The sequence below is a fragment of the Entelurus aequoreus genome, linkage group LG27 (genome assembly GCF_033978785.1).
Source record: "Entelurus aequoreus isolate RoL-2023_Sb linkage group LG27, RoL_Eaeq_v1.1, whole genome shotgun sequence".
NCBI classification, from domain to species: Eukaryota; Metazoa; Chordata; class Actinopteri; order Syngnathiformes; family Syngnathidae; genus Entelurus; species Entelurus aequoreus.
In genome coordinates this window covers 14,877,778-14,895,521 of record NC_084757.1, presented here as the reverse complement: position 1 = coordinate 14,895,521, position 17,744 = coordinate 14,877,778, and the positions used below count along the sequence as shown (strand labels likewise).

Genomic DNA, 17,744 nt, shown 5'->3' with positions numbered 1-17,744 from the left:
CAAGAAAATATGATTGCCTGAGTGTGTTTAAATAAAAAAAATACGCTAAAGGCGCAGGCGCTTTGCTATACATAGAGGCGAACAAAGATGTAGTCAAACCGATGACACCTTGAACATCAAGAAAACTTGTTTATTTGCACACACACACTTAATATACAATGTAAAAAAACAAAACAAGAAAAGCAACAAGAAAAGGCACGTCACCAATAAATTAATAAATAAAAATTAAGTTTAGGGAGGTCTTGTCTTGCAAGTTCCGCCTCCAGCAGCTTTCTGGTGTGGCTCATCAGCTTGACAATCTACTTCAGCCATGCCACCAGCTGATCTTTGTACTCAACTTTCTACTTCAGCCATGCCACCAGCTGATCTTAGTTCTCCACTTCCTTTTCCAGCAAGGCCACCAGCGGATCTTTGTCCTAAACTTTCTACTTCAGCAATGCCACCAGCTTGTCTTGGTTCTTGACTTCCTTCTCCAGCAAGGCCACCAGCTGATCTTAGTCCTCGACTTCCTTCTCCAGCAAGGCCACTAGCTGATCTTTGTCCTCAACTTTCTACTTCAGCCATGCCACCAGCCGATATTGGTTCTTGACTTCCTTCTCCAGCAAGGCCACCAGCTGATCTTAGTCCTCGACTTCCTTCTCCAGCAAGGCCACTAGCTGATCATTGTCCTCAACTTTCTACTTCAGCCATGTCACCAGCCGATATTGGTTCTTGACTTCCTTCTCCAGCAAGGCCACTAGCTGACCTTAGTTCTCCACTTCCTTCTCCAGCCATGCCACCAGCTGATCTTAGTCCTCGACTTCCTTTTCCAGCAAGGCCACTAGCTGATCTCTGTCCTCAACTTTCTACTTCAGCCATGCCACCAGCTGATCTTAGTCCTCCACTTCCTTCTCCAGCCATGCCACCAGCTGATCTTAGTTCTCCACTTCCTTCTCCAGCCATGCCACCAGCTGATCTTAGTTCTCCACTTCCTTTTCCAGCAAGGCCACCAGCGGATCTTTGTTCTAAACTTTCTACTTCAGGCATGCCACCAATTGGTCGAGGACTAAGATCAGTTAACTGATATAGTCCTCGACTTCCTTCTCCAGGAAGGCCGCCAGCTGATCTTACACTTATATATATATATATATATATATATATATATATATATATATATATATATATATACAGTATATATATATGTGTGTGTATATATATATATACAGTATACATAAAGATTTGTAAACAATACGTTTTTAGTTTGAAAATGTGTTTTATTTCAAATCTATTTTTTTGGTTTGAAAATTTATTTTTTTATTCCACGTCAACTTTTTTTTCAAGTTGGAAATTTTTTTAGGTTGAAAAAAAAAGGCCTCTTTTTGTTTGGTTAAAAGCCAAAGCCCCTCCCGTGCAGTTCACACGGGCGACGCTGGTGTGCACAACAAACATCTCTTTCAAACTTAAAACGTCACCAAACTTCAAAAAAAAATACGCAAAATGTAATTAAAATGGTTCTGTTATGAATGCACCCAAAGCAGGCACTTCGCGGGTCCAAATGGTCGTTTGGGACGTGAGCTATCAGACAAAACTAGTTCCATCCGTCTGAGGTAAGTAGAAGACAATGTTGAGGTTTTACTTATGAAACGTCCAACTTACTGACAACCGAAATCTCTCTGAAAGTTTATATTTCATATTTTGGTGAGTGACTGGCTAATAAATTAATAATGAGGCAAATGCATCAGTGACTCGCTACTTCGTAGCTGTTGGCTAGCTAGCGCCCCCTAGCGGCTATAGTGGAGTTAGCAAACATTAAAAAGCTTAGCTGTTGTGTATTTGATCATGTTATCCTTTAATTAAAGTCATGGAAAGCAGCATCGAGAAGTTTGTCAACTTGAGAAAGCGTCTTGGCCAGCTGGGTTACAAGCATCCTCTTGGAATAGAATCACTGCCACTAGTTGAGAAACTATTCAGGTAAACACACACCTTTGGCACTAATTGTACGTCCACTTTTAACCCAGTTATTCAAATGAATGAACTACTTCTCCATTGCAGCGATCTAGTCCGTACTACTGAAAGCCTGCGCAATGCAAGACTGTCACAAGGGAAGAACGAGAAAGAATGCCTCAACTGTGATGTTCTTCTGGAGCCATACAGGGCAGATAATGCCCGACTGGTCAAGGAGAACAATGAAGTCCACCAGGAGCTTCTGAAGGTGAAGGAGGAGAAGGACCATGCCACCAAAGGTATTCATCATCAATCCTATTCTGGCGTCCTGCTATACACTAATATTATGAGCCTAAATGTCTGCCTATTTTCAGAGCTGAAAACCCGCATCAGAAAACTGGAACACCAGACTTGTGACCTGACATTCCTTAACAACCAATACATGCACAACCTGCGCTGCCTGGAGAAAGACGGCAAAACCAAAACCGAGCGCATCCTGGAGCTCCAGGAAAAGAACTTGCAAGCAGTGGTGCAGACGCCAGGTAGTATCCAATGTTTGATGATGATGATAGTAACACAACTGTGATAATATTCCGCATACTACAGTCAAGGATGTAGGAAATAGTTTAATACTGGGGGGAGGCACCAATTGCTGTAAAAAAAAAAAATATATATAGATATACGTCAGGTCAGGAAAAAACACAGAGGCTATATCATCCCTACAAGCCTGTTTCGCAGGTTTCCCTGCTCGTCACTGAGCACTGTATAACGGATAAACCACAGAAACCCCGACTATATATATAGATAGATATATTTGATGGCATTAATGTATTTACAAGCGAAAATTACATTATAATAATGTACAGTATGAGGATTTGACCTAAAACAAATCTATATCATCCCTACAAGCCTGTTTCGCAGGTTTCCCTGCTCGTCACTGAGCACTGTATAACGGATAAACCACAGAAACCTCGACTATATACACTACCGTTCAAAAGTTTGGGGTCACATTGAAATGTCCTTATTTTTGAAGGAAAAGCACTGTACTTTTCAATGAAGATAACTTTAAACTAGTCTTAACTTTAAAGAAATACACTCTATACATTGCTAATGTGGTAAATGACTATTCTAGCTGCAAATGTCTGGTTTTTGGTGCAATATCTACATAGGTGTATAGAGGCCCATTTCCAGCAACTATCACTCCAGTGTTCTAATGGTACAATGTGTTTGCTCATTGGCTCAGAAGGCTAATTGATGATTAGAAAACCCTTGTGCAATCATGTTCACACATCTGAAAACAGTTTAGCTCGTTACAGAACCTACAAAACTGACCTTCCTTTGAGCAGATTGAGTTTCTGGAGCATCACATTTGTGGGGTCAATTAAACGCTCAAAATGGCCAGAAAAAGAGAACTTTCATCTGAAACTCGACAGTCTATGTCCTTAGAAATGAAGGCTATTCCACAAAATTGTTTGGGCGACCCCAAACTTTTGAACGGTAGTGTATATTGAATGAATGAATGCATTTATTTATTCCGGCAGACATATATAGCAACACTTCATCACTCTTTGTAATTTGACAGACATGCAACGGCACCCACCGAAAAGGGATACGGGAAAAAAAGCAAGAATGCTTATCCATGTCCATTTATAGATAGATATATTTGATGGCATTAATGTATTTGCAAGACAAAATTACATTATAATAATGTACAGTATCAGCATTTGACCTAAAAAAAAAAAATGTGTTAACATTTTTGTCAAAGCAATCTGATTTGTCATTTTTTTTGTGAACTCTTAAACTTCAAAAACTATTGATCCACAAGAGGAATTGTTTGACACACAATAGCTCAATTGTAAAATGATGAAAATCTCAGGAGCTACTGTGATCTGCCGCCACTCTTTTGGGCACACATCAAAACCATGTGGTTGCAGTGCAGGCTAAAAAAAGTCCACAAAGAACAAGGCAAAAAAACGGGGAAACAAGAGAGAAACATTAAAGAACACAAAGCACATAGGCGACATTAGGCCCTTTTCTTCCAAAAGTTCAGGAACTTTAAGTTCCTGGAACGTCAAGTTCCTGGAACTAAAGTTTCTTGTAGAATCCTATTTTCAGTCACAAATCCGACTGAAATGCTTGCACTGTACAGCCTTGAACACTGACAAAGTTATAGACTAGTGGTCATACCAGAATAAAGATAACCTAACTCAAAATGAAATGGTTTCTAAATATGAATATAAACAAACCGCAAGACGTTATAAATGAGCAATATTTATGGCAACGTATCAGTTTAAAGGCGTGCTGTGTACACATTTCCTATAGTTTGTATTGTATTTATTGTTAGCTTTCATGTTTAATTTGTATTTAGTTATTTGCTGTATCAATTCAATCCTGTGATTATATTGATGGAGCACTATAAACTTGAGCTAATGAGAAATATGCATGGGTGTTAGTCGGCCGTGTCCTAGGTGGAAAAAAGCGCAGCATCCCTTTCAGGCGTCCGAGGATGCAAACAGATGAGCTCATCCCTCCACCCGCGACATCAGCTTACCCCGTACCCCAGCCAGGCGACCCGTACACAGCAGATCTCCTGCAGTTGGCTGATAAAAGGTATGCGGTGTATTCATTCTTTTCTCATGTGCTTTGCATGAAGTGCTTACGCCATTTTGATTCGAAGAATTCTTGAGCTGGAGGAAGAAGTCACAAAAATCCACTATGCGCTGGAAGATTCCCATGAATGTATACAACTGTTAAATACTCAAGTAAGTAAACAGGCAAATGGTTGATTTATGTACTGTCATGAGGTTGATCATCTTTTCCAACTGTTTCTTGAAGGTGTCCGAGAGGGACAGAGAGATCGAGCGTTTGAATCGTTCACTTCACGGAGGGCGACCCCGTGATGTCATCTCTTTGGAGGCTCAGAACATCAGCAATGAAAAACGGATTGCCCAACTTAACCTTCAAGTGAGTCACCCATTGAAGAATTATCCTGCATTCTTTTGGTGGATTGTGTGTTAATTGTGCTCTACACAGATCGATTTCTTGCAAGACAACAATAGGACGCAACAGCAGATGTTGGAGAGACTGCAGCCGAATGGGATGGAGATGGATAAGGAGCGGGCCTTGGAAATGGCTGATCAGGAGTTGCTAGATACTAAAGTGAGATTATAGAGTTAAGACGTAGAAAGAAAATACCTCTATATCAAAGCTTTGTTTTACTTCTTTACAGGAAACAAATAGTCGTCAAAGGGAGGTCATTGAAAATTTTAAGGACAACTTTAAAAAGATAAGAGCGGTGAGTGTTTTGTGAAACTGAAAATAAGCCTCAAAGTTAAAGCCCATGGTTCCGTTCACTCATTCACTAGCATGTCATACAACACGTAATAAAGCTGATTCTGATTCTAATAAGCACCTGTGCAACACATGTGTTGTGTAATTAGTGGCGTTGCTCTTCTTTCCAGCAATTGATGATGACCTACACCTTGCTTAGTGGAAATTAATTAAAAAGAAAAAACCCTCAAAATAATCCACAAATTCAAAGATTGATCAAGCACGAGCACATAAGCTTGTGTAACACAACACACGTCATGTACTTAAAGGCCTACTGAAAGCCACTACTACCGACCACGCAGTCTGATAGTTATATATCAATGATAAAATCTTAACATTGCAACACATGCCAATATGGCCGGGTTAGATTAGTAAAGTGCAATTTAAAATTTCCCGCAAAATATCCAGCTGAAAACGTCTCGGTATGATGACGTCTGCGCGTGACGTCACGGATTGTAGCGGACATTTTGGGACACCATTGTGGCCAGCAATTAAGTCGTCTGTTTTCATCGCAAAATTCCACAGTATTCTGGACATCTGTGTTGGTGAATCTTTTGCAATTTGTTCAATGAACAATGGAGACAGCAAATTAGAAAGCTGTGGAGAACTGGGACAACAGAGACTCTTACCAGGAGGACTTTGAGTTGGATAGCAGACACGGTACTGTGAGTACGCAGCTGCGGCTTCCAAACATTTGATCGCTTGCCCGTACGTGCGTGCCGCTATGTGCATGTCACGTACGTAACTTTGGGCAAATATATGTGCTGTATAAACTTTGCGGAGGTGAACGGTACTTTGGGCTGTGGGATTGAGTGTGTTGTGCGGGTGTTTGATTTGTATTGGCGGGTTATATGGACGGGAGGGGGGAGGTGTTTGTTATGCGGGATTAATTTGTGGCATATTAAATATAAGCCTGGTTGTGTTGTGGCTAATAGAGTATATATATGTCTTGTGTTTATTTACTGTTTTAGTCATTCCCAGCTGAATATCAGGTCCCACCCACCTCTCACAGCATCTTCTCTATCTGAATCGCTTCCAATGCCCTCTAGTCCTTCACTTTCACTTTCCTCATCCACGAATCTTTCATCCTCGCTCAAATTAATGGGGAAATCGTCGCTTTCTCGGTCCGAATCGCTCTCGCTGCTGGTGGCCATGATTGTAATGTTCTCTACTAAATCCTTTCAGCAAAAATATGGCAATATCGCGAAATGATCAAGTATGACACATAGAATGGACCTGCTATCCCCGTTTAAATAAGAAAATCTCATTTCAGTAGGCCTTTAACGGCATTGTTCTTTCTGCCAGCTATTGATGGTAACCCCCATCTTGCACAATTGAAATTCATTTATAAAAGACTGAAAATGATCCACAAATTCAATGTCCATGGTACGCTTGCTCACGCACAAGCACCTGAGGATGTTCTGCCCACTGTCATAAAACTAACGCTATTGTTCCTTCTACTGGTTGTACGTTTGTAAATGATAACCGGCACCTTATATAATAGAAATGAATAGACTCAAAGTAATCCACAAATTCAAAACCCGTAATACACTCGCTCACACATGTGCATATGTGACGTAACTAAGCAACACTCTTGTAGAAGACCCCTAATTGAGCACCTTTGTCATTGTTCAATTTCCTAGGAACATTCCGAGAGAGTGTTTGAGACAAGTTCACTTGCTGACCAGCTGGTGGAGCTCAGAGGGCAGAATGAGAAACTGGAGGCAAAGGTAGACTTCATAGAGACAGAGAAAGTCAGGCTGCAAGACAAAGTGGAGAAGATGATGTCCGCTGGTAAAAAGATGCAGTTTGTTGTTATGGAAATGTGAATTCTCCACCTAAATTGATTGCTTGCTGTTATATAGAAAGAGACGTAGTGCTGGAATTGGAGGCCATGCGAGCAAAACACGGCGTTTGCGGAAGGGATCGCTCCCCGTCGCGTTTAGACGCCTTCGTGAAGAGTCTAGAGGAGGAGAGGGATCGCTACCGCCAGGAAGCCGAACACTGCATGAGATTCAGAGGAGCCAACCGCCCCAGTCGCGGCAGTCCAGACAGGAGCAGAAGTCCAGGGCGCAAGGTAATCAGGGTAAAAGAACATTTTTGATGTCAGTGAGGCGTAAAGCTTGAACTTGCCGACACATTTTCAGGGAGGCGTTGAGGAATCTGAGTTTCTCGCTTTATTGAAGGAAAGAGATGAGATGAAGGCGGCTCTGGTGGACGTGGAGAAGCACGCGGAAGACATCCAGACGAAAGTGAAAGCTCTTAGCGCTGAAAGAGACCACTTCAAAATTATGTTTTACCAGGTGACCTACACCTGACATGATTTCTTTACACCTGAAAGTATCTAAAGCTTTTTTGATTTATGCAGACACAAGAGAAGCTGGAGGATGCCCGTGTAAGCTCAAGCACATCTGATGACGTCTTGAACTTAAGAGAGGAGCTAAAGCTGGCAGAGAATGAAATCATGCAGGTTAATGCACAAAGAGAATTACTGATGGAGGAATTTAAGGTTAGTATGTGTCTGTTAATCTATATGAATTGTATTTATTTTGTTACAGATCTTCTTTAACAACAATTAAAGTCATTTATCCCTAATAGTTTTACCTATTATAACCTACTTTATATTTATGATTCCATCCATTTACATATGGATGCCGCGGGAGGACTGTATAATCATTTATGTTTATATTTATGTTTTTTAACTTACTGCATTATTTCAATAGTTTATCCTTATGTTATCAGGGTTTCCCTCAGATTACCAATACACCTGTGGTGGTCGGGGCGTGGCCCGGGGTGGAGTCAATATGACACCATATCATTTTAAAAAGGCCAAAAAAATTACATAAATTTAAAAACAAATCGGTGTTTTTGGTCATTAGTATTGACATATTTTTTATATCCTTTTGTCTAATTCTCAATTGTCGCTACTTATTGTACAATGTACCACAGGCCGTACACCAGTGGCGGCTGCTGGTTTTTCAAGTAGGGAAAGCTAATTTTCATCTAATCCAAACATAAATACTAGAGCTGTCCGATAATGGCTGTAGGAGCCTAAATGCTGTTTGAGTTAATTTACATATTTTATGGAAGGTGCTTTATGTTTATTCAGCCAAAATGGGACTATTTACTTTATTTGCATGCTTAGAATAATTATTACATTTGTCTAAATAATTTGATGACGTAACTGTTTAAATTGCATATATGGCGGAAGGATCTGTGTGGTAGGTTGGTTTTTGGACACTGTGCATTATGGGTAATGACAGTCAGGTGCGGGGGAATTGAGCCACACAGTTTTTTGACCTCACTCTTACTTTTTCTAACTTTTTCTTGCTGTAACAAACTCTGTTTATTTTGCCATTCATTTGTTCCCACATCGTTATTGTTTCACGTTTTTGAATAATTAAGTGACAATAGTAAACGATACCAAACGAAGAGGAGCGTCTGGATATTTGTTTGTTGTCGCCGCAGCAAGCGGGCAGGAGAAAGTAGAGGAGCGTCAAGCTAAAGGCAGCAAGCGGGCAGGAGAAAGTAGAGGAGCGTCAAGCTAAAGGCTTCAATAGGAATCTACAATGGCTTTTTTGCCGATATCCGATATAGTCCAACTCTTAATTACCAATTCCGATATCAACCGATACCGATATATACAGTCGTGGAATTAACACATTATTATGCCTAATTTTGTTGTGATGCCCCGCTGGATGCAATTGAAAAATGTAACAAGGTTTTCCAAAATAAATCAATTCAAGTTATGGAAAAAAATGCCAACATGGCACTGCCATATTTATTATTGAAGTCACAAAGTGCGTCAATCAAAATGGTGTTTAGCCTCAGACAGATCATTGAATCATCTTGTGGAAGCCCAGCGTCCACAGTCCACTTCTCATTCAATTCCAGAGACGCTCTGTGTCTGTGGACGGGACAAAGCCAAACGTTTATCCAATTGGCTGCAGTGGAACAACCCACTCTATGCTTCCCCATTGAAATCAATGGACGCTCAGCTTTAACACTGTCTAATGCACAGTGACGCTAGTACAATGAAGGAGAAAAAGGTTGCGGCAGCTGTCATGAAAGTAGCTGATTCTGAACAAAAGTTGAACATGTTCTAGCACATACTCAGTTAATTAAATGTAAACACAAAAGTACTTATTTGACCCACTTTTTTTGATATATTGGGGGAAGTGAGCTTCCCTTTCACTCTTAGCGCAATCACCACTGTCCCCAGCAGGTCTCTAAGGCAAACAGCCTCTGGCAGGTTAGAACAAGGTGGGTAAAGGAAGTTAGCTAGTTAGATCCGTAACTTCGGGACGAGTAGTATTGGCTTTAAGAACTAGGTCGCGAAGCGGGCTTGGGCGAGCGCCATGGTGAGAGGACTTGCCGGCAGCCACCAGAGCCAAGTTGCGGCCACGCGGACAGCTCCTTGGTCTTACTGCTGAAACCGGTGCCCCACGCAATTTCTCTCCTTGAAGGGGCGCCACTGTCCTCTTAATATTTTAGCTATCCGTGTGTTTATTTTATTTCGGATATATTAAAGTGCGTCCACATTGCAGACATGCTGCTTGTTTTGGTGATAAAAGTCTTTTAGGTGGCTGAATTTTCGGTGCATCAGTAATCAATAGTGCGTAAATAATAGGTTACATACAGTCGCGATCAAAAGTTTACATCCACTTGTAAAGAACATAATGTCATGGCTGTCTTGAGTTTCCAATAATTTCTACAACTCTTATTTTTTTGTGATAGAGTGATTGGAGCACATACTTGTTGGTCACAAAAAACATTCATGAAGTTTGGTTCTTTTATGAATTTATTATGGGTCTACTGAAAATGTGACCAAATCTGCTGGGTCAAAAGTATACATACAGCAATGTTAATATTTGGTTACATGTCCCTTGGCAAGTTTCACTTCAATAAGGCGCTTTTGGTAGCCATCCATCCACAAGCTTCTGGTTGAATTTTTGACCACTCCTCTTGACAAAATAGGTGCAGTTCAGCTAAATTTGTTGGTTTTCTGACAGGGATTTGTTTCTTCAGCATTGTCCACACGTTTAAAAGTCAGGACTTTGGGAAGGCCATTCTAAAACCTTAATTTTAGCCTGATTTAGCCATTCCTTTACCACTTTTGACGTGTTTTTGGGGTCATTGTCCTGTTGGAACACCCAACTGCGCCCAAGACCCAACCTCCGGGCTGATTGTTTTAGGTTGTCCTGAATAATCTGGAGGTAATCCTCCTTTTTCATTGTCCCATTTAAAGCACCAGTTCCATTGGCAGCAAAACAGGCCCAGATCATAATACTACCACCACCATGCTTGACGGTAGGGATGGTGTTCCTGGGATTAAAGGCCTCACCTTTTCTCCTCCAAACATATTGCTGGGTATTGTGGCCAAACAGCAACATTTTTGTTTAATCTGACATCACATGGACATAGATAAGACCTTCTGGAGGAAAGTTCTGTGGTCAGATGAAACAAAAATGTTGCTGTTTGGCCACAATACCCAGCAATAATTTTGGAGGAGAAAATGTGAGGCCTTTAATCTCATTAACACCAATTCCTACCGTCAAGCATGGTGGTGGTAGTACTATGTTCTGGGCCTGTTTTTCTGCCAATTCTTCAGGACAACCTAAAATCATCAGCCCGGAGGTTTGGTCTTGGGCGCAGTTGGGTGTTCCAACAGGACAATGACCCCAAACACATGTCAAAAGTGGTAAATGAATGGCTAAATCAGGCTAGAATTAAGGTTTTAGAATGGCCTTCCCAAAGTCCTGATTTAAACGTGTGGACAATGCTGAAGAAACAAGTTCATGTCAGAAAACCAACAAATTTAGCTGAACGGCACCAATTTTGTCAAGAGGAGCAGTCAAAAATTCAACCAGAAGCTTGTGGATAGCTACCGAAAGCGCCTTATTGCAGTGAAACTTGCCAAGGGACATGTAACCAAATATTTACATTGCTGTATGTATACTTTTGACCCAGCAGATTTGGTCACATTTTCAGTAGACCCATAATAAATTCATAAAAGAACCAAACTTCATGAATGTTTTTTGTGACCAACAAGTATGTGCTCCAATCACTCTATCACAAACAAATAAGAGTTGTAGAAAGTATTGGAAACTCAAGACAGCCATGACATTATGTTCTTTACAAGTGTATGTAAACTTGATAGTATATCGATATATATCCACCCATACAATATTAATTTTTATTTGTTTTCAGGTAAACACCCTCATTTTTCAGGAGCGGCTGCTTTTATTTTGCTGTAGCGCCCTAATCAAGTTTCTTTTGTTGGCGTGCTTGTCCTGCAGGTGGAAGGAGAACTGGAAGATGTGCGGTCGGAGGCAGAGCTGCCGAAGAAGCAGCTGGCAAGCAAAAGGCAGATCGTCCGCACCCCGAATACGCTGCTCTCCACCACTCCCCAAAGGGAGTTACAAACCAACCTGGCGGCCAGCGAGAAGGACTCTTAGTAGAAAGCGTGACCGGTTCACCCTGGCCCAAAGGTGAATTCAAAGGTTGTATTTTAAAGGTGAACATTAAACCTTGAGACTTCAGTTCAATGAGTGTCTTAAGGCAACAAACCTTTCAGTTTGGGCCACATACAGAATTATTAAAGAATGTGGAAGTGCACCTTTTTGTGCATTTATGAGAATGTATGAGCTTATTTTGAACACAGACAACCATCTACACATTTGAAACAATTAAGCATCTCCAATACAATATATTCATCTGCAAAAAAAAAACTTTATATCAATTCGTTGCCGGCTGACTGAAGCAGCAACTCAGAATCCTGTGCTAAAATAGTGCATCCTGTTTAGAGACTGTCGCAAAAATCTGTATTGAATTGCACGTAGAGAACATTTTCAATCGTCAATAGCTTTTTGGTCATGTGATCTAAAACCTAAAAAACACTTTAATTTTGTTTGTTCATCATTACTTCACTTGGCTCACACAATGTTTTTTCCTGTTCATCATCTATTTGATTTTTCTGAACATATTTAAAAATGTTGTCTATAGCTTTTTAGTCACGTGACATAGAAACCCAAACCCACTTTCATATAGTAGTTCATCATTACTATACTTGGCTCACACGTTGCGTTTTTTTAGTATATCGTTTTTAGGATGTTTTTTTAAACATTTTTGGAAATTTTTAAAGACTTATTATATTACTCTAGTTGTATTCTATTTACATTTTTACCATAGTTTATTTTGCTAGTGCTTGTTTAATGTAGAACCATTGCACATTAAAACAATTCCTAGTCTTTGAACCCATTCACTGACAATGGCAATAAAAAGCTTTTGATTCTGAAAATGTTATGATCTATGGAGAAAACATGTGAGCCTTAGATATGACTCAATAAGTAAGTAAAGTCTCTGTGCATTCTGTAGTTTACCTTACAAACGTATTTCTAATTAAATATAATGATATATGTATAATAGATATTGGTTCAGAGCAGCACGGTGGAACAGGGACTGGTGCATGTGCCTCACAATACGAAGGTCCTGGTTTCGATCCCCAGGATCGGGGTCTTTCTGTGTGGAGTTTGCATGTTCTCCCTGTGACCGCGTGGGTTCCCTCCGTCTACTCCGGCTTCCTCCCACCTCCAAAGACATGCACCTGGGAATAGGTTAATTGGCAACACTAAATTGGCCCCAGTGTGTAAATGTGAGTGTGAATGTTGTCTGTCTATGCGATGAGGTGGCGACTCGTCCAGGGTGTACCCCACCTTCCGGGCCGAATGCAGCTGAGATAGGCTCCAGCACCCCCCACGACCCGAAAGGGATAAGCGGTAGAAAATAGATGGATGAATGGATATTGGTTTACGATATAAAAAATAAATATACATAAATAATGGATTTAGAATCAAATTATAGCCCTTGAATTGTAATTGAATCATTAGGTGCTCAAAGATTATTTACTCACCAATAACAAAGTACACTCAGTACAAAAGCTGCCCTCAATTAATTGCATATTTTATCCAATCCCAGAACACTGCTCCAATGATGTGCACAACACTACTTTTTGTCTTTGTGGAAAGTTACTGAGGAAGAGGAATTCTTAAAACAGGCGGATTTCATCGATTCCATCTGGTGAATAATGTTTTAAAAAGCTGTGTGCAGATTCACTCTTCTCCTTCTGAATTGAAGCTATAGTCCAGCGCTGTGTCCTGATATATTGCTGTATCTTTTGCTGACATATTTTGTAACTGTTGCATTCTCATTCTTATTACAATTCTAGGACATCCTGGCTTATTGACTTCTCCTCCACAAGAACACAAAGCTTGCTAGGCAGTTTATGCAAGGAAAAAATGTTGGAAATAGAGCTACTTCTTTGGCAACAGCCCACAACACCAAGCCTAGGTTAGCGGTCATTTGACCTTACAGTGCAAGAATCGTAATTCAACTTTATGCCGTGCAGACTGGACTGCATTAGGTACACTTTACAGACATGTAGAAAGTAAAGTGAGTGGCACTGGATCACACCACTGAGAAATAAAATTAACTTTTTTTTATTTTTTGCAAATGGCTGCAATGAAACAAAGAGTGACAAATGTAAATGGGTCTGAATACATAAATTGTATTCATACACATATATATATATATATATATATATATATATATATATACATATATATATATATATATATATATATATATATATATATATACATACACACATGTATATATGTATACATATATACGTATATATATCTGTGTGTGTATATATACACACATATATGTGTGTATATATATGTATGTACTGTATATATATGCATATATATATATATGTATATATAAATACAGTATATATGTATATATATGTATATGTGTATATATATATATATATATATATATATATATATATATATATATATATATATATATATATATATATACAGTATATACAGTATATACATATATATCCAACCATTTCTACGGCTTGTACCTCTCGGGGTCGCGGGGGTGCTGGAGCCTTTCCCAATATATATATAATATATATATATATATGTATGTATGTAGGTGTATATGTAGGGATGATGTTTGATAAGAAATTATCGAGTTCGAGTCTATTATCGAATCCTCTTATCGAACCGATTCCTTATCGATTCTCTTATCGAGTCCAGATAGGTTGTTGTATATGGAAAAAAACCCACAATATTTGGTTTAACAAAAGCTCACTTTTATTATATAAGAAAACAATTTAATCTAAAAAATAAATAAATATTGACTGTTACCCCCCTAAAAAAATACAATAAAATAAATAAATATTGACTGTTGTTACCCAAAGTATATTAAGTGGGATTTTTCAGAAAAACAAATATATAAGGTAACACAAAAACAACCTGTCTCTGTGATCACTATAGGTGTATAAATAATAATATAGTGTTAAATAAAATAAGTCCCTTGGGCACAAAACTGGAAATAATACAGCTCTCCAAAAAGTGCAATTCTGCTGCTATTTGATATAACTGTTTGTTATGATGCTTTGACATTTTTGCACTTTATTTCTTTATTGAAAGACAATTCTATGAAGAGAAAAGTTGTTTGCAAATGTGTTTACAATGCTAAAAAAAATGAAAAGTTAAAGCTAAAAAAAGAAATACACTTTATTGAGTTAACATTATTTCTTTATAGGGTGAAAGATGTTATGAGCTAGGGAATATAACAACTACACTACCCATCATGCAACGGGAGTGACGAGCATGCGCGGTAGCCCCGAAAAGTGTTGTTGCATGTCGTCACCCGTGAAAGTAAACGTCAAGAACTCAGCCAACACGCCTCGTCTGCATTATTTATAATTAGACAGACAACACATATACAGTGTAATTTTGTTTTGTTTACAAGGAAAGAAAAACAAAAGTTAAAAAAGGGAGATGTGTTGTATATATATGTATGTGCTGCGGTTGCTTTAAGAACGTTGCGAAAGCTGCCGTAAAGGAGGTGCGTTGCTAGCCTGGTTGCTATGTTTCCGGTTGGTCGTAAAAGTGTTTGTCATGTGTTTGTACCCTGCTCAAATCTCTCAGTAAAGTTATTCATTGGATTATACCTTTTTGTTTTGAACTTTATTACACCTTGGAGCGCTTTTTCCCGTCCATTTTTTTCCTGCTTTCGCTATCTGCGCCTAATGACTGAGCTACATGACTGATTTCTTGTGATGTCACACGGAGCATTTCTGGTCGGGACGGGATTCGTTCCTAGCGATTCGAATAAAGAACCAACTCTTTTTCTTTACTATAGTGGTCTCGATAACGGGTACCGGTTCTCAAAAAGGGATTCGAGTCCGAAGACTCGGTTCTTTTCTTATCGAACAACCGGGAAAACCGGTTTCGAGTATCATCCCTATGTATATGTATATGTATATGTGTATGTGTGTATATATGTATGTATGTATGTTTTCCATCAGTTCCGGTCCCCAGGATGCATTCTCTTTCGCTCCCACTGTAGCATACAAACAAAGGCTCGTTTGATTACACACTTTCTCCTTTTTCTATTGTGGATCACGGATTTCTATTTTAAACCACCACGGATACTATACCCTCTTGAAAATGAGAGTCGAGAACGCGAAATGGACAATCACTGTGATTTTTATCTCCTCGGTAATACATCGGCGAAGCACTTTAGCTTCGGAGGTAACGTGATAACCTTGTGCCTGACTGCGGATCGAAACAGAAGAAACAAGCCCCTGACTGGAAGGATAGACCAAAGATCAACAATACTACGATTACTTCTACTCTCAGGAGACACTGAACTAAACCCTGGACCTGTAACCACCCGGTTAATGTTATCCCGCCTGGCGAAGCCTAGCAATGCTGCTGCTAACGACGCCATTGAAGCTAACTTATCTACGGGACCTCGTCGGTGCTATGCTAAAAACATTAGCTCTCCACCTACGCCAGCCCCTATTTGCTCATCTCAACCGGAGCTCACCTGGGCTAGTTACCTTGCCACTAATAAACTCATGTACAAATTCCAATCCGGCTTCAGAACTAACCACTCCACTGACACATGCCTTCTCTATCTGACCCACCACATCAAACATGAGGTGGACGCGGGCAAATACTGCGGCATGGTCATGCTGGACCTTCTGAAGGCCTTTGACACCTTTAACCGCGCTATACTGTTGGATAATCTCAGAGCAATCGGATTTGATAAAACCTCATCGAGCTGGATGCAATCTTACTTGGAGGGGAGGAAACAGGTGGTAGAGGTGAACGGCACCGTGTCCCCCTCTCTCAGTAAGCTGTGGAGTCCCCCAAGGCAGTATATTAGGGCCTTTACTGTTCCTAATATACATAAACGACATGTCATCAGCATGCAACTGTGAATTGTTCTTGTTTGCAGATGACTCGGCCCTGCTGGTATCCGGCAAGGACAAGTCACAGGTGGAGAAAATCCTCAGTGCTGAACTCTGTAGAATTTGCACCTGGCTCGCTGACAACAAGCTATCCATACACTTGGGTAAAACGGAATCCATCCTATTTGGGTCCCACATCAACCTTAAGAGTCAGTGACTTCACTATAAAAGTGGGTGACATTATCACCAGGAAAGATGAGGTCACCTACCTAGGTTCAATTCTAGAGGCTAATCTTTCCTGTGATAAAATGGCAACCAAGGTAATCAAAAAGGTCAACCAACGAACGAGATTTCTCTATAGAATCTCCTCTCTGGTCAACAAAAGCACCATGAAGATTCTAGCTGGAACTCTGCATGCGTAACCCTTTTTCGATTACGCATGCACCTCCTGGTACCCTAGCAACTCCAAAACCCTCAAATCTAGACTCCAAACATCCCAGAACAAGCTAGTCAGATTACTTCTAGACCTCCACCCCAGATCACACCTCACTCCTATACCCACTTATCCAAAGTGGGCTGGCTCAAGGTGGAGGACAGAGTTAAACAACTAGCACTGAGCCTAGTCTATAAAATCCGCTACACCTCCCTGATACCGAAGTACATGTTAAACTACTTCCTTAACGTAAATGACCGCCATAATCACAACACAAGGGGGAGCTCTACTAACCATGTTAAACCCAGATTCCGATCTAACAAAGGTCTTAACTCATTCTCTTTCTATGCCACATCAATATGGAATGCACTCCCAACAGGTGTAAAAGAACGGGCATCTCTATCCTCCTTCAAAACCGCACTAAAAGAACACCTCCAGGCAACTTCAACCCTAAACTAACACCCTCCCTTCCACATCCCACCTCCCTGGATTGTAAATAATCAAATGTAAATAATCAAATGTAGATACTTATTCTTATGCTTTCTGATCCCTCTCTCTATGTCCACTACTTGTTGTACATATCCTACACTGTTCCAATGTCCATTTCTCTGATGATACAATTGTTGATGACTGAAGTGTTGATATCAAACAAACCTAACCCCCCCCCCCATTGTTTACCTGTATCTCACCTTTTTTGTAAGGGCGCCGGAAGTTGGCAGACCCGTCAGCGATCCTGTTCTGTCTGCCTGTAATGTTTGTCTGATCTTGAATGGG

At 40.1% G+C, this 17,744-nt stretch overlaps 1 protein-coding gene across 6 annotated transcripts; it reads left to right on the top strand.

The window, feature by feature from the left end:
• Window positions 1-1,400: 1,400 nt before the first annotated feature.
• On the top strand, window positions 1,401-17,648 carry LOC133644707 (centrosomal protein of 135 kDa-like). Of its 6 annotated transcripts, XR_009824814.1 has the most exons (16): window positions 1,402-1,586; window positions 1,839-1,950; window positions 2,032-2,222; window positions 2,298-2,465; window positions 4,377-4,533; window positions 4,601-4,685; window positions 4,759-4,887; window positions 4,957-5,082; window positions 5,153-5,218; window positions 6,897-7,047; window positions 7,119-7,330; window positions 7,401-7,556; window positions 7,622-7,762; window positions 11,553-11,744; window positions 13,231-13,332; window positions 13,481-13,798. XR_009824814.1 is itself a non-coding variant. In XM_062039410.1 (15 exons), exons 2-14 carry the CDS (start codon window positions 1,841-1,843, stop codon window positions 11,709-11,711), a joined length of 1,851 nt encoding a protein of 616 aa, XP_061895394.1. In that variant the 5' UTR covers window positions 1,402-1,586; window positions 1,839-1,840; the 3' UTR covers window positions 11,712-11,744; window positions 16,585-17,648. The 6 variants fall into 6 exon arrangements, 5 of the variants coding, with proteins under 5 accessions (XP_061895396.1, XP_061895395.1, XP_061895394.1 ...); XM_062039410.1 differs by lacking the exons at window positions 13,231-13,332; window positions 13,481-13,798 and adding an exon at window positions 16,585-17,648; XM_062039409.1 differs by having other exon boundaries at window positions 13,231-13,798.
• Window positions 17,649-17,744: the final 96 nt, after the last annotated feature.